The sequence below is a fragment of the Apteryx rowi genome, unplaced genomic scaffold, assembly GCF_003343035.1.
Source record: "Apteryx rowi isolate R43461 unplaced genomic scaffold, aptRow1 scaffold_98, whole genome shotgun sequence".
NCBI classification, from domain to species: Eukaryota; Metazoa; Chordata; class Aves; order Apterygiformes; family Apterygidae; genus Apteryx; species Apteryx rowi.
In genome coordinates this window covers 2,025,435-2,039,240 of record NW_020451293.1, presented here as the reverse complement: position 1 = coordinate 2,039,240, position 13,806 = coordinate 2,025,435, and the positions used below count along the sequence as shown (strand labels likewise).

Here is a 13,806-nt window from a genome sequence, read left to right as displayed (position 1 = left end):
CGTCCTCACTTATTGTCTGCTGGATTGTGTGCAGGATCAGCTGGCTCTGAGAGCCATTTAAAGAGTGAAATTATCCTCTTTTSCTAATGAGCAGTCAGTCTTAAAATGAGTATTTGTTCATAGCATGTCTTGTGGCTGATTCAGAGCGAGGATGGAATATAATCTGACAACTGCTGTAAAAACTGCCTGAGAATTGATGGTAGATGCCATCTAGCTTGACAGGACAAGCTAACTTGAAGCCTGCTTTTAAGGACGGGAGCTGTATGTTGTGCGTTTGCTTTAAAGAAATAGTTTGACAAGGGATGGCACCACTCTGAGTCATACAGTGAGAAGCTACAAAAAACAAACTGCTACTATTTTTCTTTAATAGTGCCCACATTTTGAAAACTGCACTCAACACTCCCTGTGGTTACTTTTTTCTTTTTTTTTTTTAACTAGGATTTAAACTTTGGTGTTTAATTACGTTCTTTTAATGGAAGCACAGGGAGGAGATGAAGGCGAGTTAGAATTAATCAGGAATGGCAATACCAGTGGATGAAGYGTTATTCCAAGATGAAGCTGAGCAGTGGCGTAGTGCCGGTGCCTGAACGGATGGGGGAAGTGTGCACGTAGAGGAGGCTGAGGAATGACAAGAGCCGCAGCACAAAGCACTGGCTGCCCTTTTATGAAGGTCTCCAGAGAAAACTAACAATTTCTTCTTTTATATCTAACAACAGATGTTTCAGAAAATGAATGACAGCAAAGCCATTATGGCCCAGCAACGTTCCTCCGTTTGAAGCGGATTGGGGAATCCAGCTTGTCTTATTATGTTATGAATCCTGCAGGTTTCTCTTGGATCCTGCGTGGCCTATGTGTTTTAAACTATGCCCGGGTTTTCGGTGCACAACACTTGCTCTTTGTGAAACGCTGTGACAATATGGATACTTGGCTGGAGACWTTACCAGCACACAAGAGTGTACATAATTATAATCCTTGTTAATTCTGCAATTATATTTGGTGGCAGTACTTCTGATAGCAGATTACTAATGCAACAGTCTCATTAAAAGCCGCCCTCCTCCTTTTTCTCTCTAATGAGCCATACAGCATACACATTGCGAAGCACAGACTAAGCCCATCAGCAATTGCATCTGCATGTATCGAGCTGTAAAGAGACTGGTAGCAGCTATTCTAGAGAAGAAAAAGATTTATGTGGATTTAAAATTTTCAAATGGATATAGAAGTGATTTAAAGTGATCAAGTAACTCCATGCACTCCTCCTCTATTTTTCTCTTGCTGTACAGTTTAAAACAGAAAATTGCCACTCTTTCTTCTGCATCTTTGATTTTATAGACCCTTTGTTTAGGAATGTCATTTTTAGGAATTGTTCATGTTGCTCTGAATTCTGCATCTATTTCTAGCATTCCTATATAAGTAAATTAAAACTCTCCATGTCTTCCATCTAGCAGAAGTTCAAGTAAGGCTTGGCAAGCCCCATTCTGYGATCGTGCACTGGCATCTGTCTGAAGAGTCTATTAAATATAGCCTTGAGGTGTTTTCAGGACATTACTTTTAGAATCATAATAGCTTTATCTATAGGCTTACAGTTTTCTGGATTGCTGCAATCAAAAGCCAAAACAGAGACTACAGGACGTGTCGTGAAGAGATTCACCTTCAGATGTGGACTCCCTCCAAATTTAATAATGGCTGCGATGTTCGGGCGTTAGACACTGAGCTGTCAAGATTCATCACGCAGTGCTTCTCCCCGTTCGTTGGTTGCTCTGGCTGATGCATAGCAAGTGACACATATCACCGTTGGAACGTGGTGTCCATTCCATAAGGATAAATGCAAAGCCGAAGATTTCCGTGTTCATGTTTTATCCTTGAGTTTTGTTGGTTTCTCTTTGTTTTTGTGCAAAAATCACTAAGCTATGCTTTTTTATTTACGCATCTGCTGATCTAGCCTAACTATAAGGAATAGCCTTTTTTTTTYCTATGACTTAGTATTTTTAAAGTTTTTTATAGGTTCTCATTTTCTAAATGAGTTAAAATATACTAAATCTGTTAAAATATACTAATGCAGATGAAGATTGATCGCTTGAATTCCTCTGCTTGTCTTGCTTCATTTTGTCAGAACAGCAGGAGAAGAATTCTAGCACAGTTTATTTGCAGCTGAACACGTACTCGTTGTTCGCATTTAACTTAGCTTCCGGCTCAAGCAGACATAAAAGAAAGACTAACCTATTAAACTGTATATTAAAAATATGCCACTACATATTAAATTCCAATGTGTAGTGAAACAGTGCTTTTTTTCTTGCTGGCCTCAATGCTTTTTGTTATCTTTCTGTAATGGATGTTAAATTATTTTAAAGGGAATTCAGCAAAATTAGTGCTGCAGCACTTAACAAAGTCTTCCTGTGGTACAGCGAAGAATTTCGAAATACTACCTGGGACTGCAGAATCTGGTCCAGCTCGAGCCCCAGCCACAAGCAGGCACGGTTTGGTGCAGCCCTTTCCTGCCTCACTGTGTTCAGTTTATCCAGATGAATACGCAAGATTGTCAGGTTTGCAACAACCGCCGGCTTGTTAAAAAGAGCTGAGGAAGTAGCAGTCCTACAGGGTTAAGAACTGCTGTGCCAGATCCCTTTTCCAGGCCAATTAGCAAAAGCTCGTTGAGTAAGCAGCAGTTGTTCACATGCAGGAAATAAAACTGGGGGAAGCTGTTCTTGTTGGTTGGATTTCTTTCTTTGTTTTATAAAGGTGAAAAATCTCCCTGTGCTTCTCATTAGGGTTATGTGCATGAGAATTAAAACTACCAGACCTAGAGATTTGCCTGCTTTGATAGGTTTTGCATTCAGGCAACATGAACCCCARTCCCACTTCTGTTTTGCGGTAATATAGTTAAGACACTGAAATACAGTCTTTGTGACGCCGAGGACGTTTTCTTTTTTAAACAATGATTTTTGTGAACACTTCGTTATGCCTCTTCTCTAAAGGTAACTGGTAAACTGCTGAACTGACATCTCGTTCTGTGCTATGAAAATCCCAGGCCTTTTATCCAGCTTGTGTTAACTGCATTTGACAGCAGCTTTCCCGGTGCAGAGAGTCAAGCTAGTGACTTGGTCTTACGTTTTGGCCAATATGTTTCAGCGTCTCGGTTATCTAAGAAGCAAACCAAACAAGACCGTGGGATTGAATGCTACTTTTGCGGAAGCGGAGACACCTTCTTCTTGAGAGATCAGTGGAGCAGTCTACGTATTCATGACTTCTTGATGAAATACACTGTAATGAAAAAAAGGAGTAAAATACACAGTCTGTGTTAAATGCACATTTTAGTCTTATGCTAGCATGTTTACTTTGTAATTTATCTTTCTTTTTGATGCAGTAAAATTTAAAGTGAGATGAAGACCGATAGAATTTAACTTGGTTTTGAGGAGGCTTATTTCATATAAGCAACTGGGAGAAAACCAGCAGTTCATGGGTGTCCACGCTTGTCCTTCTTGCAGAACAAGGAATACGTGTGTCGGGGCCACGACTACGAGAGACTGGAAGCCTTTCAGCAGAGGATGCTGAGCGAGTTCCCCCAAGCCATTGCCATGCAGCATCCAAACCACCCAGATGACTCTATATTGCAGTGTGATGCCCAGTGTATCCTTTGATGAACAGGCAAACTATGATGATTAAAACTGTGGTAGGGCACAAAGGAAGAAGGTACTGAAAAGGTTATCGTCTTGGATGATCTCAGTTCATATCCCTCTTAAGCAGAAGTGGATATGAGCAAAACCATACACCTGCCTATAGCAGACATTAACTAGTTCACTGCAGTATGTGTTGTTGGATAGAATTGTCACTTTTTATTCAGGGAGTAATGCAGATTGTATTCTATGTGTTAGGGCAAAACCACAGTGCTTCTTGGTCACACCCATGCTTTAACCTTTACTAACAGCATTTCCATAGTGGACATTTTATTTCATCAAATGTACATCCCGATACCTTCTCTTGGAGAACATTTTGTTGGGAGCAGGTATGCATTTAAAAGTGTTATTTTCCATTGTGTTTGTTTTTCCCTTCAGCTTTCTGTTCTTGCAGTTTCCATTTTGAACTCATATACATCAGGCTTTGAATCTTGTTCCTCTCTTTGGTAATCTGTCCTGGGATTTGATGCAACGAATAAAATGCTATGTACATTGAAGGACTCAACCACGTAATATTTCCTGGGTCTGGGAGATTTTAGTTAGGAGAATACTGCTGTGTGGCTTGTGTGACACCAGCAAGGATACTGTGCAGGCCTTGAACCAGGAGGACATTGTCAGAAAATGAAAACTAATGAAATTGATTGGTGTTTCCCACTTGTTTTTCATCACTGGTGCTTCCTATTCTTCTTTGCTATATAACACCGATTCTTTGTATGACAGAGGGGTGGTTTGTATGTGTATTTTGGTTGGTTTGTTTATGCTTGCAGAGATCTTGTCTGTAACGTTGAAGTTAAACCAATTTAAACTGGATTGTAAACTGATTAAATTAGAATAATTTTTGCTTGCAGATAAAGCTGAAGTATCTAAGGCTAGGTTTATCAAAGAGTTTTAGATATTTAGGTACCTAAATATGGAGAGGCATCTATGAAGATTTACTGAAGTGCCTGCACAAATTAAGCACCTAGCTCCAATTCAGACAAATGGGAACTGGATATTTTGCCTACTCTAGACATTTTTGAAGGTCTTGCTACATACTCCATGCATCCTCAGGCATTCTCCTCGTTGGTTAATCTGGCCATAAGGTCCTATAACTCTGTAGACTCTCCTGGTAGCTCTAGTCTAGTGTCCCATCGTTTCACTTGCAAAGAGGAGTGTTGGAAAACCAAGGGGAGTGCAACTTTCTGAACTTACCATCCTGTTTCTTTCCACAGTAGCATTAGCTTCCCTGTTTTATGTCCTGTGGCTTTCTTTGACTACATCACCTGCAGATTTACAGATCTATGCAGTGACTCCCATCCCGGACAATATTGATGTGCTGCAAATGGACCGTGTCCCTGATCGCATAAAGAGCTTTTACCGAGTCAACAATATCCGGAAATTCCGCTATGACAGGCCTTTCCATAAAGGCCCAAAGGACAAGGAGAATGAATTTAAGGTAGAAGTAGTCAGTAAGCAGTATTTAAGTGTTATTCTCTTCAAGACAAATACCGTCTTGTTATCTTATGCTGACACACCATTTCAAGTAATCTGGTTTTATGATGGAAGATACTATAATAAGTCAAAGAATAAGTGGCTGTTTCAGTCTGGTGGTTACACACCGGACCTGATTAAAGCGTTGTCCAGTTTAAAGGYGAGTTATTTTAGTGCCAGGAGAAATCCATTTTGAAACAATGATGATTTTTTGTTTGGAATTTTTTTGCTTACTGACACGTACATGTCCACAATGTCCTCTTGGTTCCCATGACAGAACTGGTGGCCAACCTCTAAAAATTAATAGAAATGTTTAAGGTCTTGCTTTAAAACATACTGAGTTCTTTCTTAGTGTTAAATATAAAGTGACTTTGAACATGAAATTACAGTACCTTTTGCAGTACATGTTACAGCTCAGGAGGTTAATACATTCTTCTCTAAGCTTTACCTCCTTAACACCTGTAGTAAAAGTACAGATGTTTTGAATCATATTCACTGTGTACCTCCCGTTCTCAATTATTCTTTGCAGAGCTTGTGGATTGAACGTACCACTCTGACCTTGACTCACAGTTTGCCTGGGATTTCTCGTTGGTTTGAAGTGGAAAGAAGAGAACTGGTAACATTCCTAGTTCCTATACATAAGGTTTGAAATGATGAATTACTGAGGACATGGGATAGGCAACTTAAAGTCCTTTGGCTGCAATCTTGCCGTTTAAAATGATCAAGTTTACTGGTGGTTAAGTATGTCTTTTTTCCACCACTTAGCCAAAGTAATTACTGAGCATAACTAGGGGAACAGTGTGAGAGAACATGACAGTATAATGGAAAAAATGCCAAAAAGATGGAATATTGCATTGTTATCATGTCTTCAGTTTACAGAAAGAAGTTATTGCAAACCAATGACCTGAAATATAGCAGTACCAACAGTGAAGTTTGTTAATGTAACTAGTTTTCTACAAAGCAGTAAAAAACAAGAGAGATCGTTGAACAATCTGGGAAAACCATTTCATTGCAAGGAGGATAATAAATCACAGTGAAGTGTCCATGGAATTAAAGTGTATTTTCTTGCCTTTGAGGTTGAAGTAAGTCCTTTGGAAAATGCCATTCAAGTGGTTGAGAACAAAAACCAGGAACTGAGAACACTGATAAGCCAGTACCAGCACAAACAAATGCATGGGAACATTAATCTTCTCAGCATGTGTCTGAATGGAGTGATTGATGCAGCTGTGAATGGGGGAATTGCACGATACCAGGAGGTAAGCCAGGCTGTGCTTGTGAATTCAGTATCAGCTTTTCTCAGTTGTATTTCCCATGTTTCAAAAAGAATGTCACTTAATAGGAAAACAAATTTTCATGCATATTATCTGAACATGAGGTTAAAATTTCATACTTGGTTATTCTGCATCAGTGCTTGCATAGTCGGGTGTCGACATAAGTACCCGAATGTGGTTTTGGGATATCGCATTAAAGTAGGCATAGTTGATAATGGGGTTTCTTAAGAGTGAGCTTGACTTACCTGGAAATCCTGACTTGGCAGGTACAAGAATGAAGCAGAAAGGTTGGGTTTTTGTTGTTGTTTTTTTTAATGCTGCTTGCCTTGTAAATCCATTTTGCAAAAGTGGCAATGGGATTTATGGTAACGGAGACCGATTGGGTCTCTAATTAGGAAGCGCTGCTGATTTGTGCTGCTGAAGCATTATCTTTGCTAAGCTAATTTCAGGCTCACTGTAACCCTAAAAGGCTCTGATATGCAGCATGTTATCTGGTTCTTTGGCAAGCTGTTACTTAAAGCTCCATGTTGCTAAAGGTAAGTCTAGTGTGAAATATTGAAAAATGACAGCAGTGGTCCAGGGGTCTGGGACATGTCTTCCCTGCAGAGCCATGTAGAGAAGGCTCTTCATCCATGGCATTCATTCCAGCTGTACTCACTGAATTACCTTAACTTAAGGTAGTTTTGTGAAGGAAACTAAATAAAATTCAAATAATTGGATGATGGAGGACTTAGCAGTATTACTCGTCACTGTCATGTAGGGAGATTTGATCAGATTCACTACCCTGCAGGGCTGAGGAGGTCCCGTCTTGTGCTATTCAATACTGGTGCCTCTAGCAGAGCAGCAGGATCATCTAGGCTGCTAAAACTGTACCGTAGCTTTACCTGAATCCTAGAGTGCTAAAAGCAACACAACTGAGCTTCTGCTGTTAGCTTAATATATTTCGTTTTCCTAGGATTTTAGACCTTTTTCTGTGATCCTTTGACAGAGAGTTATGACGAAATCTCTCCCAGTAAGCATAGAGGTTTTTTCTTTTCTTTTCTTTTTTCTTTTTTTCCCTACAGGCCTTCTTTGATAAAGATTATATCACAAAGCACCCTGGGGATGCAGAGAAAATCACACAGCTCAAGGAACTCATGCAGGAACAGGTACTGTTTTTCGGTCACAAAAGAATATTGCTACAGTGTCTGGATTCATCAGCAATCAGTCTAAATGTTCCAGATTCATCAGCAGCCAGTCTAAACATACCAGATCCAACTGCTTCATTCAGAAGCAAAGAAATTCAGTACAGGAGATTTAAAGTCTATTTAAAACAAAAGGAGGAGCAATGGCCAAGATGAACAACCATTCACCTTATGGGACGTGAGTTGAAGCTCAGCTGAGATCACATGAGTTTCGTTGTCTCCATTTATTATCCAGTAGGCATCTTGGCACGTTTCAAATCCGCCATTGTTTTTGGCATTTTGAACCAGCTCTTCCCAGTAGATTTCAAAGATAATCAGAGTCAGGGCAGTCCAGGTTAGGACTGAGATAACACTGGCAGAGCCACATGGGAAGACTTAATGCCTATTAATATTATCTACAGTTTTATTATTCTTAGTGGCTCTAAGAAACATTTTGGTAGATAAAACTAGCTGGATGCTTTGACGGGAGTGAAATCAGAAAATCGCGTTCCTGTTAATTGGAGGTTTGGCAAAATACACTCTGTTAAACAATGTGTCCAAGTCTGAATGGAGCTACTAGGCCTGTTTCTTCAACAAACTGCTTAACTGCATTTCAGATTTCCCATCTGTAAAATAAAGATAATGCTTATCTCCCTTCAATCCTTAAGAGGATGTTTGAAGATTAATTAGCTATTGTTTGTACAGTTTGGATCATGTAGGGAATTACATACATCTAAAGCCTGCTATCATTGCTTTTTTTTTTATCTGAGAGCTTATATAATCTCATTCAATTATTAATATTATATTTTTGACCTTGGAAAATGTGACCTTTTTAAATAAATAATGAGCAACAAGAAAGGGTGAGTATGCATGCAACGCTGCCACTGTTCAGCTTAATTATCAGAAACTCATTTCAGAAGTCTCTGTTGGCAACTTTGACCCCTTTTCTGACACTAGGCAGAAGGAATTTTCTTTGTCATAATGAATTATCTGTGTGAGGACTTAATGCTGTTCACTCTGCAGAGTGAATCAATCTGGTAATTTTTTACCGTTATCTCTAGCAAATGCAATCCAACATGACATAAATGTACTTGTCTCACGCTTAAAGTACTTGTTGCAGTAATAGGGACTTGCGAGCTCTCCTAGGCTTACTTAATTATCAGCAGCCTTGCAAATGAACGGGGGGATATTTTACAGTACTCTCTTGCTCACTGGCAGAACTGAGGGATAGACTTGTATTATGTCTCTTAGACTGGATTTATTTGGTTTTGTGATGTTTTGATTTCTTTTTAATAGGTACACGTCTTAGGAGTGGGTCTGGCAGTCCATGAAAAATTTGTACACCCAGAAATGCGTCCCCTACATAAGAAACTGATAGATCAGTTCCAGATGATGCGATCCAGTTTGTACCATGTAAGCTGATACCCATGTTTCCTGTTTTGAATCACTGAGTCATGATAAGACTTCTATCAGTTGCAGTGAGGTTTCCACAAGAACTGGGCAGATACAGCATTAATTAAATGTACTAGATTGCCAGATTATAAAAAGAATTCTTGATTTGTGTGCAAGACAGAAGTCCTAGTAAGTCTGTTAACTTAGTGTTTATTCCCTGGGATTTTTAATATCTGTATGTTCTTCTTTATATCTTAATATCACAGAACAATTGTAAAGCTTAATTTTCAGCTGTTGTTTTACATAGCATAAAGTGCTGAAAGCAGAGGAAGAAGGATTAATAGAAAGCATTAGATGTTCAGCTCTTAAAAAGAATTGTTRTAATTTGGAGGAGAATGATGTGGATTAGGCCCCCAGGAGTGTTTCTATATAGACAGCGACAGAAATTCCTGTTGGTTACTTTAGGCATCCAACTCTGGTGATCAGGACACGCAGTATTATGGGTCTGCATTTCCTATCTAGTCAACGGAACTGCCTCCAGAGCGTGGTTCACACCACCTGTTATATACCAGAAGTACAAATGCCATCCTGTAAGAATGATCTCTTTCCATCCATTTGTGGTCTGCTGTACATTAGTATTCTGTGACAACTGTACTTGAGACATCTTTGCCAGGTGGGTCTCAGAAATTGCAGGGCATTCTTCTCTTCCTGCTAAAGTGCCATTTTCATGGGTACCTTGACACCGTCATGAGTGTTATCTCTGTAAAACTGAAGGATATCTTTCTATAATGTAAAAGCATAATTTGAAATATGTATGTTTAGCATTTTACTTTCCAACTGGAGTATGTATTTTCTAAAATTTAACTTCTAGCTTGATGGCTTTTTCCTCCATCCTTAGGAGTGAACGCTCTGCAAGGATGGCCACAAATGGCAACATCAGAATTTTAAAATATTGCCGTTCTCTTTCAGTTCAGATGAGATCCATACAGGTCACAACTGCCAAGCTGAGCTCACTGCCTTTTTGGAGTGTTTGCACAAGATCTGTATTCTCAAGTCCACATTTCTTTTTTGAAAAATGTAGATGGCTGTAATCTGGAACACCCTCTGCCTATGTTTTCCTCCAAAATTCCTGACATGGTGACTAGAAAGCATTGTTGGAAATAGAGAATAGGGATATCAAGTGCTGAAGCTCTTGGGTTTAACTAGAAATGCAGAATAACTGTAGAGAGCATGGAACAAGATCAGGATTTTTCTGAGAAGAAAAGAATACTGTTGTATTTTTCTCATGACCAACTTAGATAAAACATCTGAAATAATTAAGCGACTTTGTGTTTCCGGTGCAGGAGTTACCTGGTTTGGATAAGCTGAGTCCAGCCTGCTCTGGCACTAGCACACCACGCAGCAATGTTCTGGTTTCGCATGGACCTATGAGCCCAGAGAGCATAAAGCTGGTGCATCGACACAGGTAACCTGTTTTTTCTACTGAAATATCTAGGATTTCTGCACACTGTACTAAGTCGTACTAGCATGCATTCTTGGAACTCCAAAGACAAGAGGAAGAGTAGAACTGCGTTAAGAGCAATGTTAACCACATCTAAGAAGTGATTAACAGTACTGTAGGAGGAGCAGGGTGAGTTGGCAAGTGTCCTTCATCTTCATTTGTGATAATTATTAAAGTTTGATTGAGGATTGGAATCAAAAAGCTGAAAAATCCAGTTTGCAGCAAATCCTAAATACCTCCAGATGTTACTCCATCACTCAGATGTTGCAGAGACAGAAGCACATCTGCCACTCAGATTCTTTTCAGATCTCCAACTTCAATCTGCCTTCAGATGTTCCAACTTCTCATATTTCTGCTATGCAAATGGCAAATAAATGGGTGTTTATCTGTCATAAAAGGACAATTTTATTGCTTAGTTTAGAACTCAACTCAATGTATACCCACCCATTTTTAAGACTCCAAAAACATTCACATCATTTTTTATTTTTATTTTATTTTTTAACAATTCTGATCAAATCAGAACCCAAATACCATCAGAACGGCTGTCTGGCTTGATCAGAAAACAAAAAAAATTGCTCAGCTTTCAGAGAAACATCTGAAAATGTAGATGCTTATTCAGACTGAATACCCATCCATAAAAATTGGCTTTGATAGTGATTGAGGACAAAAATTGGGATTTTGAGGACAAAACACAATGTTTCTGTATCCAGCAAAAATTGCTTATTTGAAAACTTGTACGATGATGATAGTAGAAACACAGTGACAGGAAYGGCTCTCAGGTTGTGAAATTTCAATTACTCCATTTAATTTCTCTTTGTGGATCCGTGTAGCTGTTTTTAAAGCTTTGCATGAAAAGCGGTGGAAACTTGCTCTTGAATGCATGAGTCCAGGATGGTGATATTCTTTTTAATATCGAAATTGAATAGCTCTTATACAACTTTAAGGTTTGGCAGTTGACAGTTARGGCCTGGGTGATACTTTTTTTTTCCTCAAAATTCACCAATTTGTAAAGCCCTTCTTAGTTCTTAGGGTAAATTAGGGAGACTCTGTAGTGYACAAAATAAGTATTTGTGCATGTGATTCAGAATGAGAAAGAAAAAATGCATTTCATGATAGAGACCAGAGTGCAGCCTGCTTTGCAGTTAGGCTGTATTAATTTACTGCCAGCCACAAAGTCACCTTCAGCTGTACTGCTGAGGCCTAACAGATGCAGACAGGAAAACTGCATTTTGACCTGGATGGCTTCTGCTCGGCTTCCATGGGAATGGTTTTTGTGAACTGTCTCCATAGACAGTACTTCAGCATTAAAAATGAGAGTGGTTGCAGAATGTTCTGTTATGAACGAAACCGATATACACCCAGGATGATGATGTGATGTTAGCCTGGCTTTGGAGTCTGAAATTTTACATCCTACATACTAAATTATGTTAAGTGTAGTCTTACTGCCAGTTCCATAAATGTGTGTATTTATGAAAGGTTTGTTTTGGCTACTTTGGCCTGATTTTTCAAAGTGTTTGACATCCAGAGGTCACCTAAAGCAGTGGGGAAGCTGCAGGTACTTATTCGCCTTGAAAAATTAAGCTTCACAAATTAAAACACAGGTTCAAAAAGTATTGCCCCTGCTCTCTGTTTTTATTCCAGCCCGCTGAACTTGCTTGGTTCAGTCCGACACTCATCATCCTCTCTGTCGTCCCACACCTCCAGCGAAACAGGCAACCTGGTTATCCTAACAGACAGCTCCGTGGGGGAGACTGCCGAGGATATGTACCACATGCAGGTATAGCTCCCGTACCTCCCGGAGCTGTTGTGAGAAATAGCATTGTACAGGCGCTGGGGGGTTACTCTTCGGAGCAGGGTAATTTACCTGTCCGTACACTTGGACCTGTGCTGCGAGATTTTTCTCCAAGGACTGAGTGGGTAGAGTCGGACATGGTTCAAGAAAGGCGACAGTAATTCAGTCAGGTTTACTTGGGGAAGAAATCTTCTGTGTCTATACAGTGAAAGTTGTGAATGTGGGCTGCGATCATACCTTTGCTTTCCAAAAGTGAGAATTTAGYCAGCATGTTAATTATCGGACCTGTTCAGCACATGCAGATGCTTGTGATACTTGATAACGCTGCTCTTGGTTTGTGAGGGGCTGGCATGAGTCCCCCAGCCTTGGGTGCAGATCAGTAGTGGGCTGCACTGAAGCTATTTCCTAGACAGAGGCGACACTGGGTGTTCTGAGACAGGTAAATATCTAATGCATTGATCCACTCAGTTCTCTTCTGATGATTTCTCTGCCTCCTGCAGCTTGTTTACCCTAACTCCAGGTACCAAGGCTCAGTCACCAACGTGTCTGTTTTATCCTCGTCCCAGGCCAGCCCTTCCACCTCCAGCCTGAGCTCCACCCACTCCGCACCATCCCAGATGATTAACTCTGCCCCTTCCAGTGCACGAGGTAAGAACAGATGGACTCAAGTGAAGGGTTAACTGGAGCTCCAGGGGTTCCCTAAATCTTTCACCTGGTTGGCTTATTGGTCAAACTACCATGCTGCACTGAAACACACCACCGTTTCTCTTTTGGAGTTGGAACTGTGTCTTCAAAAATGATTCCTCTAAAATGATTTTCATTCTCCAAAATGGATTTAGTCATTTTTTTCTGGCTGTATTTGGAATATCTCTCTGATATGCACTGGTTTCAGGCAATTGAATTCCATAATGGTTTCCATTGTTCTGCCACAAAATTGTGGCAGGCAGTCTAGAAGAAAACAAGAATATTTAAAACAAGAATATTCTTTGGTAYGGTAGTTAAGAGAGGTAGATCATGAAGTTAAAGGCAAAAAATGAATTTCACATTACATTTAATGAAATTAGGGCACAAAAATGAACTGGAGGCAGGTTACCATAAATGTATGCATATGAAAGCATATAAATACAGTGAATGTTGAAAGAGAAGAATTACAAGTACCAGAGTTAAAGAAGGACTTCCCCACTGGGAAATTCTTGAATAAAGGAAAAAAATTAAAACAAACTCTAGGGGTACTTACGTTGCCTTTGCTGTCAGAGTAGCTGATCTTGCTATAGCTAATCATTTTCTTCCCATGCCTCAGAGCTGAAGCAGAACCACTCCATGCAAACTCCTGGCTTTGGTAACTTCGATTCAAGCTTTTTTCTCTCCTTTTGGAATCTCAGTTGCAGGTTCACCAATTTCTACACCTCTTTTCACAGGCATACGAAGAAGGTCTCCAAGACGCAGTCAGCGACAGAGGCCGTTATATTTAAATCTTACCCCTTTCTCCCATGCAGGGGAACTGTCTGTCTCCTTATGGACAGAGAATACAGAGCAGGGGAAGGTT

General features: G+C 39.9%; 1 protein-coding gene across 1 annotated transcript in view; it reads left to right on the top strand.

Moving 5' to 3' along the window:
- Positions 1-13,806, top strand: part of DOCK3 (dedicator of cytokinesis 3) — a 194,611-nt gene that overhangs the window by 168,109 nt on the left and 12,696 nt on the right. The window contains exons 42-50 of the mRNA XM_026055042.1: positions 3,483-3,624; positions 4,940-5,106; positions 5,671-5,757; positions 6,218-6,397; positions 7,477-7,560; positions 8,872-8,988; positions 10,311-10,432; positions 12,110-12,245; positions 12,761-12,908. Of these exons, the coding sequence (XP_025910827.1) occupies positions 3,483-3,624; positions 4,940-5,106; positions 5,671-5,757; positions 6,218-6,397; positions 7,477-7,560; positions 8,872-8,988; positions 10,311-10,432; positions 12,110-12,245; positions 12,761-12,908 (1,183 nt within the window). The remainder of the gene's footprint in view (positions 1-3,482; positions 3,625-4,939; positions 5,107-5,670; positions 5,758-6,217; positions 6,398-7,476; positions 7,561-8,871; positions 8,989-10,310; positions 10,433-12,109; positions 12,246-12,760; positions 12,909-13,806) is intronic.